This window comes from Andrena cerasifolii, chromosome 13 (genome assembly GCF_050908995.1).
Source record: "Andrena cerasifolii isolate SP2316 chromosome 13, iyAndCera1_principal, whole genome shotgun sequence".
Taxonomy (NCBI): Eukaryota; Metazoa; Arthropoda; class Insecta; order Hymenoptera; family Andrenidae; genus Andrena; species Andrena cerasifolii.
This window is the reverse complement of record NC_135130.1, coordinates 1,131,034-1,147,880: the sequence shown is the minus strand read 5'-3', so window position 1 is coordinate 1,147,880 and position 16,847 is coordinate 1,131,034. Positions and strand designations below refer to the sequence as shown.

At 34.7% G+C, this 16,847-nt stretch overlaps 1 protein-coding gene across 4 annotated transcripts in view; it reads right to left on the bottom strand.

Moving 5' to 3' along the window:
• Positions 1–16,847, bottom strand: part of LOC143375971 (metabotropic glutamate receptor 8) — a 233,205-nt gene that overhangs the window by 61,479 nt on the left and 154,879 nt on the right. For all 4 annotated transcript variants that reach the window (XM_076825702.1, XM_076825704.1, XM_076825705.1 and 1 more), the window contains one exon: positions 11,542–11,725. In XM_076825702.1, the coding sequence (XP_076681817.1) occupies positions 11,542–11,700 (159 nt within the window). In that variant the 5' untranslated portion in view covers positions 11,701–11,725. The remainder of the gene's footprint in view (positions 1–11,541; positions 11,726–16,847) is intronic.

The following is a 16,847-nucleotide window of genomic DNA, read 5'->3' as shown; positions in this document are numbered from 1 at the left end:
CATTGAGCCAAGAACTTAAATTCTATCGCGATAAATATTTCAAGGAGGAATTAAATTGATGATTTATGTAGCAGTTTAAAGAAGATCAAATAGAATTATATTATACTTTGCACAGTTTGTGGCAGGGATTGAAAAAGTTCTGGAACTCTCGTTTTAAAAAATTCAGAACTTATATGTTTCGTTTAAGAAACTATTTGTTCCTGTGGAATTTTTATTGATAGACATGTTACCCTTAGGAACTTTTTTAAAAAGTGTTCTCATGGAACAGATATGTTAGGACCTTTATAGTAAATGTTCCATGGAAACAAGTCATTAGAACATTTATTAAAAAAAAGGTTTCATAAGATAAAGAAAAGTACTAAATTATTAGCCACTAGTTTTATTTAACAATACAATATCATATTGTTCGTGTTTATTTAATAAAAGGTATGAAAATCATAACATAAGTAATTAATAGTTTCATAAGTAGTACTGAACACAAAAGAGAACTTGTCAAGAATAATATCTAAATAACATTTTTTCATAACTTACATAGGACAAAATACATAAAGAGTCTGTAATATCTGCATAGAAATTATCTACGTAGGTAAATTGAGAATATCAACTTAACTGTAATAATTATTTATTATTGTTATAGTACTATGCATCGAATAGTATTCAGTATTTGTTACAACGATTAAGAACTTTTTTAATATTGATGAACACAATATCCGTTCCTGTTATAGAACAATTTTTATTTTTATATTTTGTAAAATCCATTCCAACTACAATTTTGATTTTCAAAAAATTTTGCTTTATCGGTTCTCATGGGAACTTATAATGTGAGAACATTTTTAAAAAAGTTCCACGGTCCATGTTTTAAATAGACATCTATTGAAAAGTTCCAGAACTCTTTCGAATCGTACCTACCAGTTTATCTAGTCTTCTTTTAAGTTTCTTTCACTGGTACGAAAATAATAATTCGCCAGAACAATATGTTGGGATTGCATTGAAATTTTTTTAGTAAAGGAGACAAAATGAATGCCTTTTTCTTTATTTGAAGGAAAACGTACTTGCTTTTCTTTCCTTAGTTAGTACAATACCTTTTTCTTAAGCTTAAATAATCTGAAGGACATTGCAAGATGGGTAAAGAATTTGTGTTTATTGTAATAGTGTTGAATTATGATTATACAACTTTTAATGATTAATATTAGAACTATCAAATTTTACGACGTCGATTATTTAGTAAATAAAAATATTATTTGCGAACATTTACAAAGATAAATAATAATATTTCAAAATTTACATACTATAGTCAACATAATTTAATTTATAAGCATTACGTATTTAAATTTTAAACTCCCGATGCAAAACTTCAATAACTGAAATTCGCAAAGTGTAAACTTTCAAAGGCCCTGTACAATTATATAGTAGTAGGGGAAGAGGTGGCAATATGAATCATTGTTTTGTTTTAGAGAAAATAATTAATTTTAAATGTACCTATTGTATCTCTTATCATGTATTCTTAGTCCTTAGGATACAAAATAAAACCGTTGGAAGAGTGTAGCAATCTGTTTTAACACAGTGCAAAGTGTGGGTTTTCGAAAACGGGGTGTTAATATGAAACAAATATAAAGATCTTATTCTTTGTAACTATATAATTCAAAATCTTTCTCCTTCAAGTACAAGAGCAAGGAATTTTTTAGAAATGAAAAAAGTACAGTTGGTAAGTGAAGAGGAAAATCCGAATTCAAATTGTGTTCCTGTTCTTCATTAAGGGGGTAGGTTACCCTCAAAATTTTTGAAAATTGATTTTTAGGAAGTTTGCATATTCCGCGAGCTACATCTTTTCTACGTATTTTAAGCGCAACCGGGCCCCGAAATTTTAGAAAATGAAGGAATTACAGAAAAAAGGTACGAGCTTGCACATGAGATCGGGTAACGATGTCCAACTTTAAACGCGATTTCCAGAAACTACGTTTTCCAAAACGGTGAACATAAAATCTCGAAAACCGCACGAACGATTTGAATGAAAATTTACAGGAAGCTGCAGGAAACTATTCCCCTCCATGTATTGGGAGCACAGTTTCAATATAAATTCTTAAAAAAAAAGATAAAAAATATTTTTCCTACAAAAAACGAAAAAATCAGAAACATCAACATAAAAATTGTATTAATTTGTTTAACAAAATTTTGCTTCCTGCACAAGATGGGTACTGTCTTACAGATCATAAAAATGCCTTTACTTTTTGTTTTAGGTAATTCACCTGTCCGGAATCGTGTTCACCATCAAACGGTGCATCGCGTACACGCTCTCACATTTATATTTATAACTTTTTTCCCTATAAATATATTTAAAATTTTCTTTTTGCGCATTAAAGTCAACGAAATGACGATTAAAAAAGTAAAACAAAAATTATCTCTGTATTCATTTATTACCGCAGAATGTGCGTTTGAAGAAGGGCCTGATTTTGGGCTGTTGAGGGTAACCTACCCCCTTAACAGAAGGCGAAAATAAAGTGTTCAGTTTCATAACCACACAACAAAATATCAGCCCAATCCTGACATATTTCGCACTGAACTCAAATTTCTATATATTTTGACGTCTGGAATGTCAAATATGTTCTAAAATAACCTGTTCCATATTACCAGCTCTGCCCACTGCATGTAAGAATTCAATACTTTCTCCACTTACGGTGCTTTTACTTCTGTTTTTACAAGCTAATTTAGGCTAAATGAAAAGTCAAAATCTTCTCTTCAAATGGGTTTTAAAGCGGTGAAGGCATTAAAAAGCCAACGCGAATTTTTCGAGTAGCTTCCTCTATTTTGCGCATGCCATGCACGAGTTTTCCGTATAAAGTATGCAGATATACAGGGTGTTCTGTTTATCTTGACTATATTAACCAGCCTGCGGACCAATATAATGGCAGAATTCCGCATCGGAATCGACTGATTTTTCCTGCGGAGGAAAACATTTTCTTCCAGGTTCTATAATACTTTTTAAGGATGCTGATTTCAAGCTTGTGATGATTATTGCAAAAACAGAAACTGTGTTTCACTTTTGAAAACCCAGTATTTCGAGATTTAACTACGAGATTTAGAATTTTGCTACAGCGGTTACAATTTTCAAATCAGTCACCCTCAAAAAGTCCTAAGACATCATTTTTACTTTTAACGTTCGTAACTAGTGACTTCTTTTTGCATTTTTTGTAGGTTTCAATAGATCACTTTCTTTTACAATATTCAGACGAACGGAACTTTGCAAAAAAATTTCAATTTTTATTACTAATTTTCCTGAAAAGTATAGTTTGTTAGCTTAAATTTCAACTTTGGCTCACGTCCATACGACGTCTGGTTCTTAAGTTATGAAGAAAACCGTTAGGCTGACTCGGGGTGGTCCGCAGGGCGGTGAATATTTTGATTACTTTTGATAATACGACTAATATCATGATGGACGATCACGTTATGCTTAAGGTGATTTTTTTTAAAATTTTATGTCATCAGGCATAAATTTACTGTTTATTCACTGTTTATAGTAATAGAAATAACAGATCTAAATTACCAATTGCTATAGTTATAAAAAAAGATATTCAACTATTTACAATATGCTAACCTTTTAAATAACTTTAAATAAAAAGAATCGCCATACTTTGGAGAACAATATAAGAACTGAACATTGTTATATTTCCGTCAAAATTACTTAATCTTAAAAGGTATTTGAAACAAAAAAGTTGCCCCATCACCATTTATTGCATCATTTGAATTTTTCTTATAGGGATATAAAAAAGCGCGTGTATAATGAGGTGTTTAGTATACTACAATGTTGAATACTCTATACCTACTCTAAGGTGAATGTCCCAATTTCTGCTCATGCCCCATTTCTGATCCTTTCGTATTTTTCTTATTATTATATGCGTTACGTTTGTACTATAGTTGCAACAAAATAATTCTAAATTATTTAAAAGCTTGGGGGAATACATACATCGCTATTTTTCATGAGTAGAAATACGGACATTTAGACCATTATTATATGTAATTACAAATTACTAATAGTTAAACATCTTGAAATATCTTTCTTAAATAGTTTTTGAGTTGCTTGATTTTTTATTAAAAAATTAATCAATTACTCTGCAAATTTTGATCACAAACAAATTTTGTACACCCTCTTTATGACGAGTTACCCCTTAAATGTGCAGAAATTGGGACATTCACCTTATATATGAGATAATGTATGGACCCAATTGCTGTAAATTATTGCAAAATATGAAACTGTAATAAAATTTGAAATTAAACGTATAAATTTTAATTTAGTTTTTGCGGGAAAATAGAAAATTTAATTTTTTGTATTTCTGATAGTTTGAAATATTAAGAATATATTTTGTGAAAGATATTTGTCTCTATGAAATACACGTCAAACTACCAACCCGAGTTTCTCGAAATAATATTTTTCGAGTTGCCGGAAGTCATATCTCCCAAACGAATTGAAATATTGATTTTAAATTTTAACAGCTTGGGGCACCCATATTTCTCCAGGTCTGGTACTAGAATCAACTAAAAATATACTACATTTTTTCTAAAATATCGGTTTACAAGTTGTCGAACGACGCAATTTCAAAGGTTTTCGATTTACAATACTTATTCTAATACCAAATCTCAAATAAGACTTCACTTGAAATTATTGTTTCAGATGAAGCAGAGTTGAGATTTTTATTCCGCCATCGAACGATGTTTTTTTCATAGTTCTTATCCTCACGAATAAGATACGGAAGAGAAGAAAAGAATTAGGGCACAGGCGTGTAAAGCGTTACGCGAATGGACCTGGATGCAGCTCATGAACATTTAATTGTATGTTTTCAAATAGTGCAGCCAAGGACCATTCAGATGCGATGCAACTTTCCAAAAAGGGGGGGGGGTATTCGCGCGAAAATCGAGGACCAACAGTTTTGCAGACAAAAATTTGAAACCACGTACTTTTGCATGTTTTTTCTACTGAATTTAATGACGCAAAATTAAATTTTTGAAAAATCAAAATTAAGAAAAAATAATCAAATTGAAAAATTTATAAGAAACGTCCATTTGTTATCGGTCTGAATAAACAACAGCTCGAAATTTATGAGGTGCCAGAATATTAGACTATCTACCATTCATATTCCGATCCGATTCCTCCGAATCTTAGGTTAAGTTGAAAAACAGTTACTGTCTGAACTTTAGGTTAAGTTGAAAATCAGTCACTGACTGAACTTTAGGTTAAGTTGAAAAACAGTCACTGACTAAACTTTAGGTTAAGTTGAAAAACAGTCACTGACTGAACTTTAGGTTAAGTTGAAAAACAGTCACTGACTGAATTTTAGGTTAAGTTGAAAAACAGTGACTGTCTGAACTTTAGGTTAAGTTGAAAAACAGCCACTGACTGAATTTTAGGTTAAGTTGAAAAACAGTCACTGACTGAACTTTAGGTTAAGTTGAAAAACAGTCACTGACTGAACTTTAGGTTAAGTTGAAAAACAGTCACTGTCTGAACTTTAGGTTAAGTTGAAAAACAGTCACTGACTGAATTTTAGGTTAAGTTGAAAAACAGTCACTGACTGAACTTTAGGTTAAGTTGAAAAACAGTCACTGACTGAACTTTAGGTTAAGTTGAAAAACAGTCACTGACTGAACTTTAGGTTAAGTTGAAAAACAGTCACTGACTGAATTTTAGGTTAAGTTGAAAAACAGTGACTGTCTGAACTTTAGGTTAAGTTGAAAAACAGCCACTGACTGAACTTCCCCTTTGCTGTTGTCTTTGTTTACGTTCTTGTCATTGTAATCTGCTATGTTTGTTTTGCAATAAAGACGTTTAATAATAATAATAATAATAATTGCAAATGGGGCATTGATGCTCTTTATGAAATTATTGAAATTATGGGTCTAATAACAAAGAAAATTATACAAATGTAGGTGTGTTTCATATGGCTTTGCTTCTATGTTCCATTTAGTCTGTTTTGTGTTTCAACTATCATGCGCGTACTTTTATAGAAAATATTCCAAAACGTAAAAAGAAAACGCTTCTTTTTTTAGCACATTTTTCTTTCGGGTAAATGTCGTTTCAAAAACTTTCCCGCATACAAATATCTGGCAATCGCTACATTACACTCAGCGAGTCCATACGAAAGATGCATATCTCTGCTTTCACTGTTCGAGTAAGCTATTTTCACCCCATTGTGTTAATAGCACCCATTTCCAACATAAACGCCTTAGCTTGTCTGAATACAAAGTACGAATTGTAACTACCAACTCCAAAAAAATGTGACTATGCTTAAGAATTAAGGGGAGGTTCCGGTCTAGAGCCCCAAAAAATAGGTGATATTTAGGAATTAATTAAAGGAAAACTACTATATATAATTTAATGGAACTTGTTGCATTGTATTAAGGATGTCTTAAGTTATAGAAATATATTTTTTGTTTTATAATTAATCATTGCAGACGGCCCTGGGTAGCCGTTAAAGTCAAGGCGTCAAAAAATTGATCCAAATCGGTGGGCACTGTATCTCCAAAAGTTATTATCCGATTCGACTGAAACCTTTTTTATTTTGAAGATTATTTTTCTCACTAGGGGGGGGGGGCATAGAAAATTAAAAATTACATTTTTTGAGAAAATAACGACACTTGAAGTTTCAAATCACTTTTCCCTGTATTTTTCGTCCTTTCAACGCCTTTGAAAATCATACATTTTCAATTTTTTATATTTTTTCTGGTTTCGCTCCTAGCAAGAAGTATATTCTTCAAAATAAAAAAAGTTTCAGTCGAATCGGATAATAATTTTTGGAGATACAGCACTCACCGTTTTGAGAACACTGTTTCGAGAAAAACGCGTTTAAAGTTTTACGTGAGCGCCGAGTGACCGGTTGTTGCCCATGCATTTGCCGCTACTCAAATGCCTATAACTTCGGGAATTTTACGAATTTCAACAAATCCCTTTAAACATGTTTTCCTAAAAGGTTGAACATTCGAAAAATGAAATAAAAAAAATATTGACATTTAGACCAGAACCTCCCCTTAATAATGAGTCTACAATTCCATCAAATGTCACAGATAAATAGCAATACCATACTAAATTTTCTTATCTGTGCTTGCGGAAATCATTGTTAGAAACGAATACAAGCCGTAGATTCGAAACAAGGTCATACTGGACATATGTTTATGTAAAATTTTTTGTTTTTATTTGTTTCCAGAATTTACCACGTAGTAATTCCTGTTTATATATTTGAAAACACCCTGTACGTAGGTATATCTCGTCTACATTTATGACTCTAATGGCCACTTTTGGCGAAGCAACAACCCATCTGCATGCAATTAACGGGTCTCTCTGCTCTATCAGGTTAAAAAAAATGAATTTCCTTCTATAAACGTTTTGAAAGTATAAGCTGTGTAGAATGCATATGTAAATTTCTGTCGAGAAATTTGTAACATCGACGAAGTTATAAGAATTAAAAGAAAATTAGAACCGACTTCAAAAAAATAAAAATGCATTGTAAAGTAAATAATAAGTTTTTTTCTTATTTAATCTATGACTCCCAATTTTTTTAAAACGGCGCCCGATTTACACTGGCGCCTCATCATTTGCACTGTGTAAATCGACAGCCGACTTAAAAAAATTGGGAGTCATAGATTAAATAAGGAAAAAACTTATTTTTTACTTTTCAGCGCAGTTTTATTTTTTTGCAGTCGGTTTCAATTTTTTTACTTTTTAGTTATTTAAGTTGTATAGCTACATTTATTTTAAAAAATATGGGCAGGCCTACAAAAGGAGCTGCTCATAAAAAAAGAACCGATTGCTAGAAACAGAAAATTCCAATAATAATGAAACAAATTTCTTATTTTTTGTGTACCTTCAAAACTACTTAACCGATTTTGATAATTTTTCCTCCGTGACCTAAGTTGATTGAAGCTGGACTAAATGCAATAAGTTTCACGAAAATCGGTCCAGTAGTTACAGAGAAATCCGCGGACAAACATAATACATACTAACATACATACATACACACACATTGAATTGAGAAACTCTTTGTTTTTGAAGTCGATTAAAACTGCCGTGTATGGTCAATAAGTTCGGAGTAAATTATTCATCTTCTTGACCTGAATCTATAAATTCGTCTTTTTATAAGCTATACAATATACATCCATGAAAAAAAAATATATGCTTCCCCGTAAAAAAGCAAGCGTTATGCTTGAAATGTCTGATGCGCCTTCACCTAGAACAAAAATATACTGAGCATGGGATGCTACCTTCGATACAGATGATCCTCCGTCTGAAATATTTCTTTCAATAAACATCAGCTTTGGAGATATTTGCGTGGAACGAATAAAATGAGGCGTCATGTATACTCTCACACAGTCTCAACTAACAGCAAGTAAACACTCTTATTTCAATACATATTTAGATTTACGATGATGAAGGTCCAGTGCGGATAGAATGTTAATGTATCTATGCTCGTGTAGTAGTTGGAAAAGGTATAGCGAGATTGCAAATGATACCATCGAGCGGCAGCACCGCCTGATGTAGCGGCTCTGGTTGAGGCTTCGGATCGTTATCTTCTCAAATTTCTATCGATTCGGTTGTACCGAAACTCGAAACAGATTTACTTTAACGGGTCCACCGAATTTGCGACCTCGCAGATCGACAATTCAACTCAAATTACGCAGGGTCATGTTACATGTACTATATTATCAAAATCTCCCGAACAACGCACATAAAACGAAACCCTGTTTCCATTTCAAAATAATCAAATTTCATAGACTTTAATAATTCTATAAGCTGGCAACGATTCTGTACAGCTCGTAGAGTGGAACAATTTTTAAACGAACAAAAGGTACCTTATGCTGCCCTACTCAATCTTCAGATCCACCCTATTGAAATGTTATGAATTGATGGGAAGAAACGTATTAACGTAGTAGACTCAAAAATTTCAACGACTTCCATGCACTTGTTACTAACAACGTTTTGACTTCTAGTATTGTTCCCAACTCAAGTTTGTGATATTTATTTAGTTCAACACGCTGAGTGGCGTAAGGATGAGAGAAATGCCCCTTCGAGTCAGTCAGGCCTTCCCCAAAATTGTGTCCAGCTACTCCAGCAATTTAAACACATGTGGGTAGGGGAGACCGGGGCAAAGTGACGCGAAAAAAGTTTGAAGTCGAATAAAATTTTTCCGCTTCAATAAAAATGTGTGGAAATAGATTTATAATATAATTTGAACATTACTATTGGTAAATGACGAATAGCAATACTTGAAATAAACTTAAAGTATATTAAAATTCAACTTGAAAAGAGAATGCCAAAACGACCACTCTACCCCATATATGGTAAAGTGAGCTAGTATCTGGGGTAAAGTGAGCTGAAATAAAATACGAGTTTTAATTAAGGATATAGGTAATTATTAACCCCTTGCGCTGGGATGACGTGTGTAGCACGTCAGTTTCTGTTTTTTTTTTTAACCGTGGTTGTCAAAAGCCGTGTCAGATTTTTCATTTTTTTGAGGTTAGATTTTATTACATCACGCCGCGTGGTTTCTCAGTTAGCTGACAGGTTAGGCTATTGCGCACATCACTCGCGCATCTTTTCTTCGCAGCTCAGTTTACCCCAGTCACTTTGCCCCGAATGTGTACTCAGTGGAAAATTAATTATTTAATAATGTTAGGATTAATGTTTTCTCAAACGCGTGTACATGTATGTTTATAAGCTTGTTATAAACGCGCAGAAAAAATTTGGAGTTAAAATAACACATTTAAGACTCATTTATTCAAAAAGCTAAATTGAAAAGAAAACCAATTGGAAGTCTCTAAAACTTCATTTTTAATTTTTTAAATGAATTTCCATTTTTCGATATCTGAATGTGCATAATTATCATTGTGGCATTACACACATTTATTACGTCACCAAAATTTGTAAATATATTCTATTGTTAAAGAATAAATTAAGAAAGCTTAAAATTTAAAATTCTATATTGCCTCTTAGATCTTATAGGTGAGGTTTTTTCGACGAACAACTCGATTAAGACACCAAATCAGACCATATTTAACGAAGTTGACTTTAAATTCTACAAATTAATTTGATATGTAATTTCGTTAATTATAGCCCGAATTATGTCGGGTTTTGTATCATTTTCATCGGAATAAATAATGTTCTATCGTTCCTACACACAAGGAATCAATTAGTGTCACTTTCGTGAAGAACTTGACATTTTTCACTTCTTAACCCTTCGTGGTCACACTTCTGTAAAGTTCCGCGATGGTCACACTGGGTCCAATGGACCCGGCCGATTTTTAAACAGTTACCGTACGAACTGTAACAGTCCAATCGAGTCCCAAATTATATAATACATACTTCGAACATTGTAGAATATGGAATAGTCGCGTTTTAGTAAGAAATTAAATGACAACATGCACCTAAAAAATCGGAAAGATGTAAGTCCTGAAAAATGAGTTTTTTTACTAAAACAATCATACTTTTTTATTTTTCAATCAATCTTCGTACAGATTGTGGCTGATACTAATAAGATATATTCCCTTTAGAAAATATATAGTTCCGGGCGTATATCATACCGGGCGTTTCAAAAGAGGTATTTATTTTGAAATCTGAAGATGCCCAATAATTGTGAAGTAAAAAACACGTTTAATTTAGAGAAATAACTATTTATTATTATTATAATGATTCTTATTATTACTAAATGATTATTATTTTTATTCATAAGATAGTAATTTAACAATGAAAAGAACTGAATCTAATCTTCTCCCGCGCATTCGGCAGACATATACATTTTGTGTTCGTACTCATTCAGTTATACACACATATAATTTGTGGAAAAAATATTGTCACCCATACACATTACATTTTATTGAAGTAAATTTCTCGAATTGGAGTGAAATTAAAAAATTTCATTCTTCGATAAAATTGTCGCCCAAAAACCATGTTTTTTTAACGACTGCCACTCACCAACGGACTTTTTGATTCAAAAACTGACGGTCTCTACCGAAAGAGGAAATATACCGTAAAATGTCAGGTCAATGTCATTTCAAAGCCAGGAACTAACCGGTATCAAGCTCCAAAATTAAAAAACGGGTCTATTGGACCCAGTGTTGCCATGAAGGGTTAATGACTATTGCTACATTGTTTTCCCGGCCCACTGTTCCTAAACGCCGAAACGCTTAAACTTCAGTGTAGGGTGAAATCGGAGGTATGAAATTCGCCTACCACCCCGAATAAAAGATAATCTCCGAAACCGGGAATTATCAACATAACCGGTCATAACCGTATATCTAACACCATTTGCCTGATCCAATCCCTGGATATACATATGTACCTATCGTACCATAACTTTATATTTTTTAAACTTGTATTTCTTGCAACTGAAATTTGTAGGAGCTTCAGAGTTTCATGAATTCAGTAAGTGATTTAATTCCCATGGCCTGGAGTTAGCAAGTAATGAAATTTGGTAGCACAATGAAGTTATGAATAAACTGGAATCTCCCGTCCGTATGTCAATTTGAGGCAATCTACTTTAAGATTCGGTGAAAATTTACCTGCTCGTGCATGGGGAAGATTCCACCGAGGATCACGTCGCCATTGATTCGTATTAACTTCGACCCATCCTCGTCGTGTCCCTTTCGATTGTGGCACTCGCTCAAAATGAGAGAATATGATATCCATGTTAAAATTTTGCCTACGGTCATCTTGATCATAGAAGGTAAAATTCCCTTCTAATATCTGAAACAAAATAAGCAAATATTTATGCGTATTGTACATTATTTTGAGGACAAATTTATTTGCTTGTTAATGTCCACGCCAACATTGTTTTTTGCTTTTCGTTTTGCTTATATTTATGTCTTTACTATTCGAGCATTCCAAGATCGAACAATGCAAATATAAATATTAATCTTGATAATTATGTATTAAAATATACTGCTGCATGTCCAACATCCTAGGTCCACCTGAAAATGCATTATGGTCTCGATATACAGTAATGCCTCGTTAATATTGAGCGCGCGGGTTTGCCGATTGAATATTTAACGAGACCGTTGATTCCTGGAATTCCCGGAGCTTGACTCCAACGTGACAAAAAAAAACACGAGGAGCGAGATCATAGGCGCCGTCGCTCGGCGCGCGAGCTGATAAACAATGTCGTCACCTCGGCTAACAAAAATTCCTATAATTTTCATTTTTTCTCAATGAGGGGTCGTCCTTAAGGATTTATGGGACCTATTTCCAAATACTACCAAGTTGATGAAAATTTTTGAGATTGTTCTTTATAGTCTTCTTGGTGTGGTGCAAAAAATTTAAACGGATCCACTAAACGGTTGCTGAGTTATAACGATTTCAATTTCCACTGATTTTCTATATATCCTTAAGTCGTAAGGCTTTTTAGGGGGAGAGGGGGTTGTGAATTTCTTACGTTTTATTACAAAGAGTGGGGGGGGGGATCAGGCAACGTCTTACGTAATATTTTTTTAACCTTATTTTCATTATGAGTAGCCCCAAAAACGATGTTTTGTCGCACACGCGTAACCGAGTTAAATGAATCATATAAACCATTAAAAAATTTTAATAACTGAAAAAATACAATGTAAAAAATATTAAGGAAGAAAGAGGCGAAGGGGGTGGGAACATTAAATTTTACGAATTCTATACTAGGGGAGGGAGTGGTTAAGAAATCGCGAAAATTACCCTTAAGTAATTTAAGGACGGCCCCTAAGAAGGATTGTTATGGATTGCTGAGATCATCCCGATAAAAATGAGTCCAAACACGAACTCAATCGGACTATTTTGAATATTTTCAATAATAATGCATTCTGTATATATATATATATATATATATATATATATATATTATACATGATACTTGTAAATTTTACGAGAACTGTAAAGAAAAGGTGGATTTTTTTTAGAAACAGTTAGTGTTATTATTTTTCACAAGAAGAAGATTTTATTCGGAATTGAGTGTAGGTTAGTAATTGCAATAGAAAACAATGATCAGTAGATTTCGCCTTAAGTGGTCCTCGTTTGTAAAACATGGTCTTTTCTTTACAGTTCTTGTAAAATTTATAAGTATCACACGCAAACACTGATGGTACAGAATGCATTATTATGTCAAAAAACTTAGTGTTTCATTTTTCTCAGTGAAATTTCAGCAATTTATTGCAGTCCTTATAGAGAAAAGATAAAAATTATAGAAATTTCAATTTTTGTCAGCCGAGGCGCTAACATTATTTCCCGCCTCGGACGCCGAGCGTCGCCGAGTCGTACTCGACGCTGACCAGCGATAAAGTGGTGGGGCTGATTCATTCCATATTAACGAGTCCATTTCTTTCCATATTAACAGGGCATTATTTTACACCGGCCAGTGATGAAATGCACCGAATAAACACAAATGCACGGCGAAGCATACGTTCTTAAAGTGATCAATCACCGTGTATTTGTATACAGGGTATTCGACTGCTGATAGTCATCCTTTTAGAGTGGAGCTGCACAAAGAGCTGAATTGGCAGGCGAAGACCTCTGCGATTCTGGGCATCGGCTCTGAGCCGGCGCGGCGTCCAGAAACGGAGAGTTCTTCGCCTGGGGTATTCTACAGGTCAAAATAAGACGAAAATACAAAATAAATTTTTTTAACATCGCGCTTCGTTTTCAAGAAAATTGACCTCTAATTTTCTCGAAAACAAAGGGCGGTACCAACAAATTTTATTCTATATTTTCGTCTTATTTTGACATGTAGAATCATCGCCTAAAAGACATAGTCGATATCAGTGGCTGAACACCCTGTATAATTCATTGAGTACCGATGAATCATTTCACGCGAATGTAAATGTTCGGTGGTAGGCATCTGGTCCTAAGGTCAGCGTCTGTTCAAAGGAGCAGTTCAGATACTGCTTAGAAAATAAGAATTTAGAGTGGAATGTTTCGAAATGCGTTTCGTTGCAAGTCACCCAATGCCATTTGACTGCTGTTCTCTCTCCCTATGGCCGATAAGTCTGCAGAGCGAGTGACACTATCCCACATGCAAAGCGTCTCGATAATTCGTTCCAGTGGACCACGTACATATACGGTGCCCCAAAGGTCAGGAATTTCCTGGCACATCCAATATGCTGACGCAAAAAGACATCGAAAAGTCCTTTACCGTTTTTGGATCCGAGGCTTTGTTCTCGAGATATTAATAGTTGAATATTAGCGGTCGAATTTCCGGGCCGCGCAGTTTAAAGGCAAGTTAGCGGATCACGCGACAGCGCGCGCACACGTAGGAGGCGCGTGAAGATACAGGTGCACACACGCACAGTTGAGCCGACCGAGCTAACCTATTTTCACGGTTTGAACCAGCGCGATCGGCTGTACTGTGTTTGTGGGTCTGCATCTGCGCATGTCTTCTGTGTGTGCGTGTTAGGGGTCACTGTGCACGCTCAGCTCTTTCGGCTTTAAATTGCGCGGCCCGGAAGTTCCACATGGAATGATAAATTCTTGTATATCTCTTCACTTTCCTTGTCAATCTGTTGTGATTCGCTGAGCTCGAGAGGTTGTAAGATGAGGGTGAAAACGGTCGTATAAATGACCGTGGTGGGGATGATTCATTTAAATTTAACCGTGCAGATGTCATTTAAATTTAATCGCGCACTACTGTACATTGTAATTTAATAATAATTCCCTTAATAGTTATAATTTCTATCGCTATTATAATTGTATAAATAATGTATATATTTATTACTAATATATTTCGGAACAACATGCGAAAATTCGTATAACATGTGTACACAGTAGTAGACACATGGACAATAGCAGTTTCCGGAATAAAAGAAGGCTGTCTTGGCAGTAAGCGCCGGGAAAAGAGACGACCGCACGTGAATCGTGTACACGAAACTAGCACGTTATAGACGTACACATATATAATGTACAGAATCCCAACCTACAAGGAGAACGGGCAATTGGCTGCAATCTGGAGCAAGCAACAAAAGTAAAACGATTGTGCCATCAAGCCCGCAAAGATAGAAGACCATATACTGACGATATACCTAATACATCGTAGAATATCAGCCACTGTAAGCAATTCAAAAAGAACTGGGAAAATAAGAACCACTGGCAAGGAATCTTCATGTGAAAGAAACAAGGAACAATAATAACAATAGTTTTAAATAAAATAAAAGCATACCTTTACAATTATCTTCATGAATCAATAACTGTAAGGAACTCATTCCCCAAAGATCAAATGCCACAGACTCAAGCACACCTAACACACCCAAAAACATAAAATTATCATCGGTTTTGCGTTCGTACAAAAAGAAAACAGTCCTTAAAAGAACTTGTTAATTATTTACAAAAAATATAAGCAACAGCATTTAGCTTAGATATTTCGATTCACCAACAAACGTTTAGGTGTTTCTCCGAAATATGCTGTTACCTCCCAGTATTATTATTCCATAATCATTTCATAAAGTTCTTCTTGAACGCTTAGTTGCGTCCTGTTGTGGACGTTCCCATGGTCCAGTTACATTGCGTCAGAAGCATGTGCACGCTGCGCTGTACCGTATCAAGTTACTGGCAACGTAAGGTTTTAAATAATAGACATAGATTAATAATATTTCATTCAATTTAATAATATGAAATTATAACGTTTAATAATAAGTACAGCATATCCTGAGTGTCGTTGATCAATAATTTAGTCTATTTGCTTATAGGTATTATGTTACGTAGCCCGGAATGAATAAGAAGGAAGGAAGCACAAAATCAGCAACATGTTAACATCCAAATTGCTAGGGCCACTGGATGCACCGATTGTGCTGGACAATCTCAAACTTTCCAAAATTATGATGTCAGTTTCGAGTTTTAACTACATTTCCGCTACAGACTGGGCACAACAGTACCTACTATGTTACAATATTCCACGCACGCTTCATACACCTAATCTATTTACATTTATGTACGTGTTACAATTTGTTATTTAATTCATAGTAAAAAAGAAGAAAGGAAGTATAATTCTTGATACGATAACTCGACATATGCCCCAGGTATAATATAGGAGTACGCGACAAGTGGAGTGTATTGTGCAGCTTTTGTAAACCTTGGTATTCTAAATTCAATCTAAATTCTATATCGCATCATTGCCTTAACCCCTTCGCGACCGTGGACGAGATATCTCGCTACACGGTATCTGTCGTGCGATGCCACGGACGAGTTATTCCGCGACACAATATGGTTCGCACGACGCCACGGACGAGATATCCCGCGTGTTTCTTTACCAAGATAGTTCTAATTTGAAGAAAAATTAATTTACAAAACATCTTAGCGAATAATAAATGAAGAATGTTTACAGTCACTGAGAGTAGACACTAAGTAAATTGATTATAGTAGAAAAATTGATAAGCAAAAATTTTACCACAAGCAAGATAAAATGTATATTTTAAACTAATTAGTTACACACTTTCTATATGTAACCGCAGCCAGCGATCTACACTGCATTCCACATAAGAGCATACCTGTTTCGCGCAAGCACGACCCTCGGGAGGCGTTGCTTCGCCCGACTCCCCACTTAACCGCCTATGTTTTTCTCCGTCGCACGGCCTTCTACTCTCTGTTAACTTTACGTGCGACGCGTTGTTTACGTTGACAACGGGCAGGTCCCGCGTTTGGGATGTACCAGTTATTCCTTGGAAACCACCACGACCAATCGCGTGCGGTTCAAACCGTGGGTAGTAGAGGGAGCTGCGCAGATCGGTCGCAAATCGGTAGGGGCGTCGGTATGCTCTTATATGGAATGCAGTGTTCTCTTTCAAGTACTGATTTTCGTCACCAGGTAGCGTATCGCAGTGTAGCGAATCCCAATATTGTGTCGCGGGATAACTCGTCC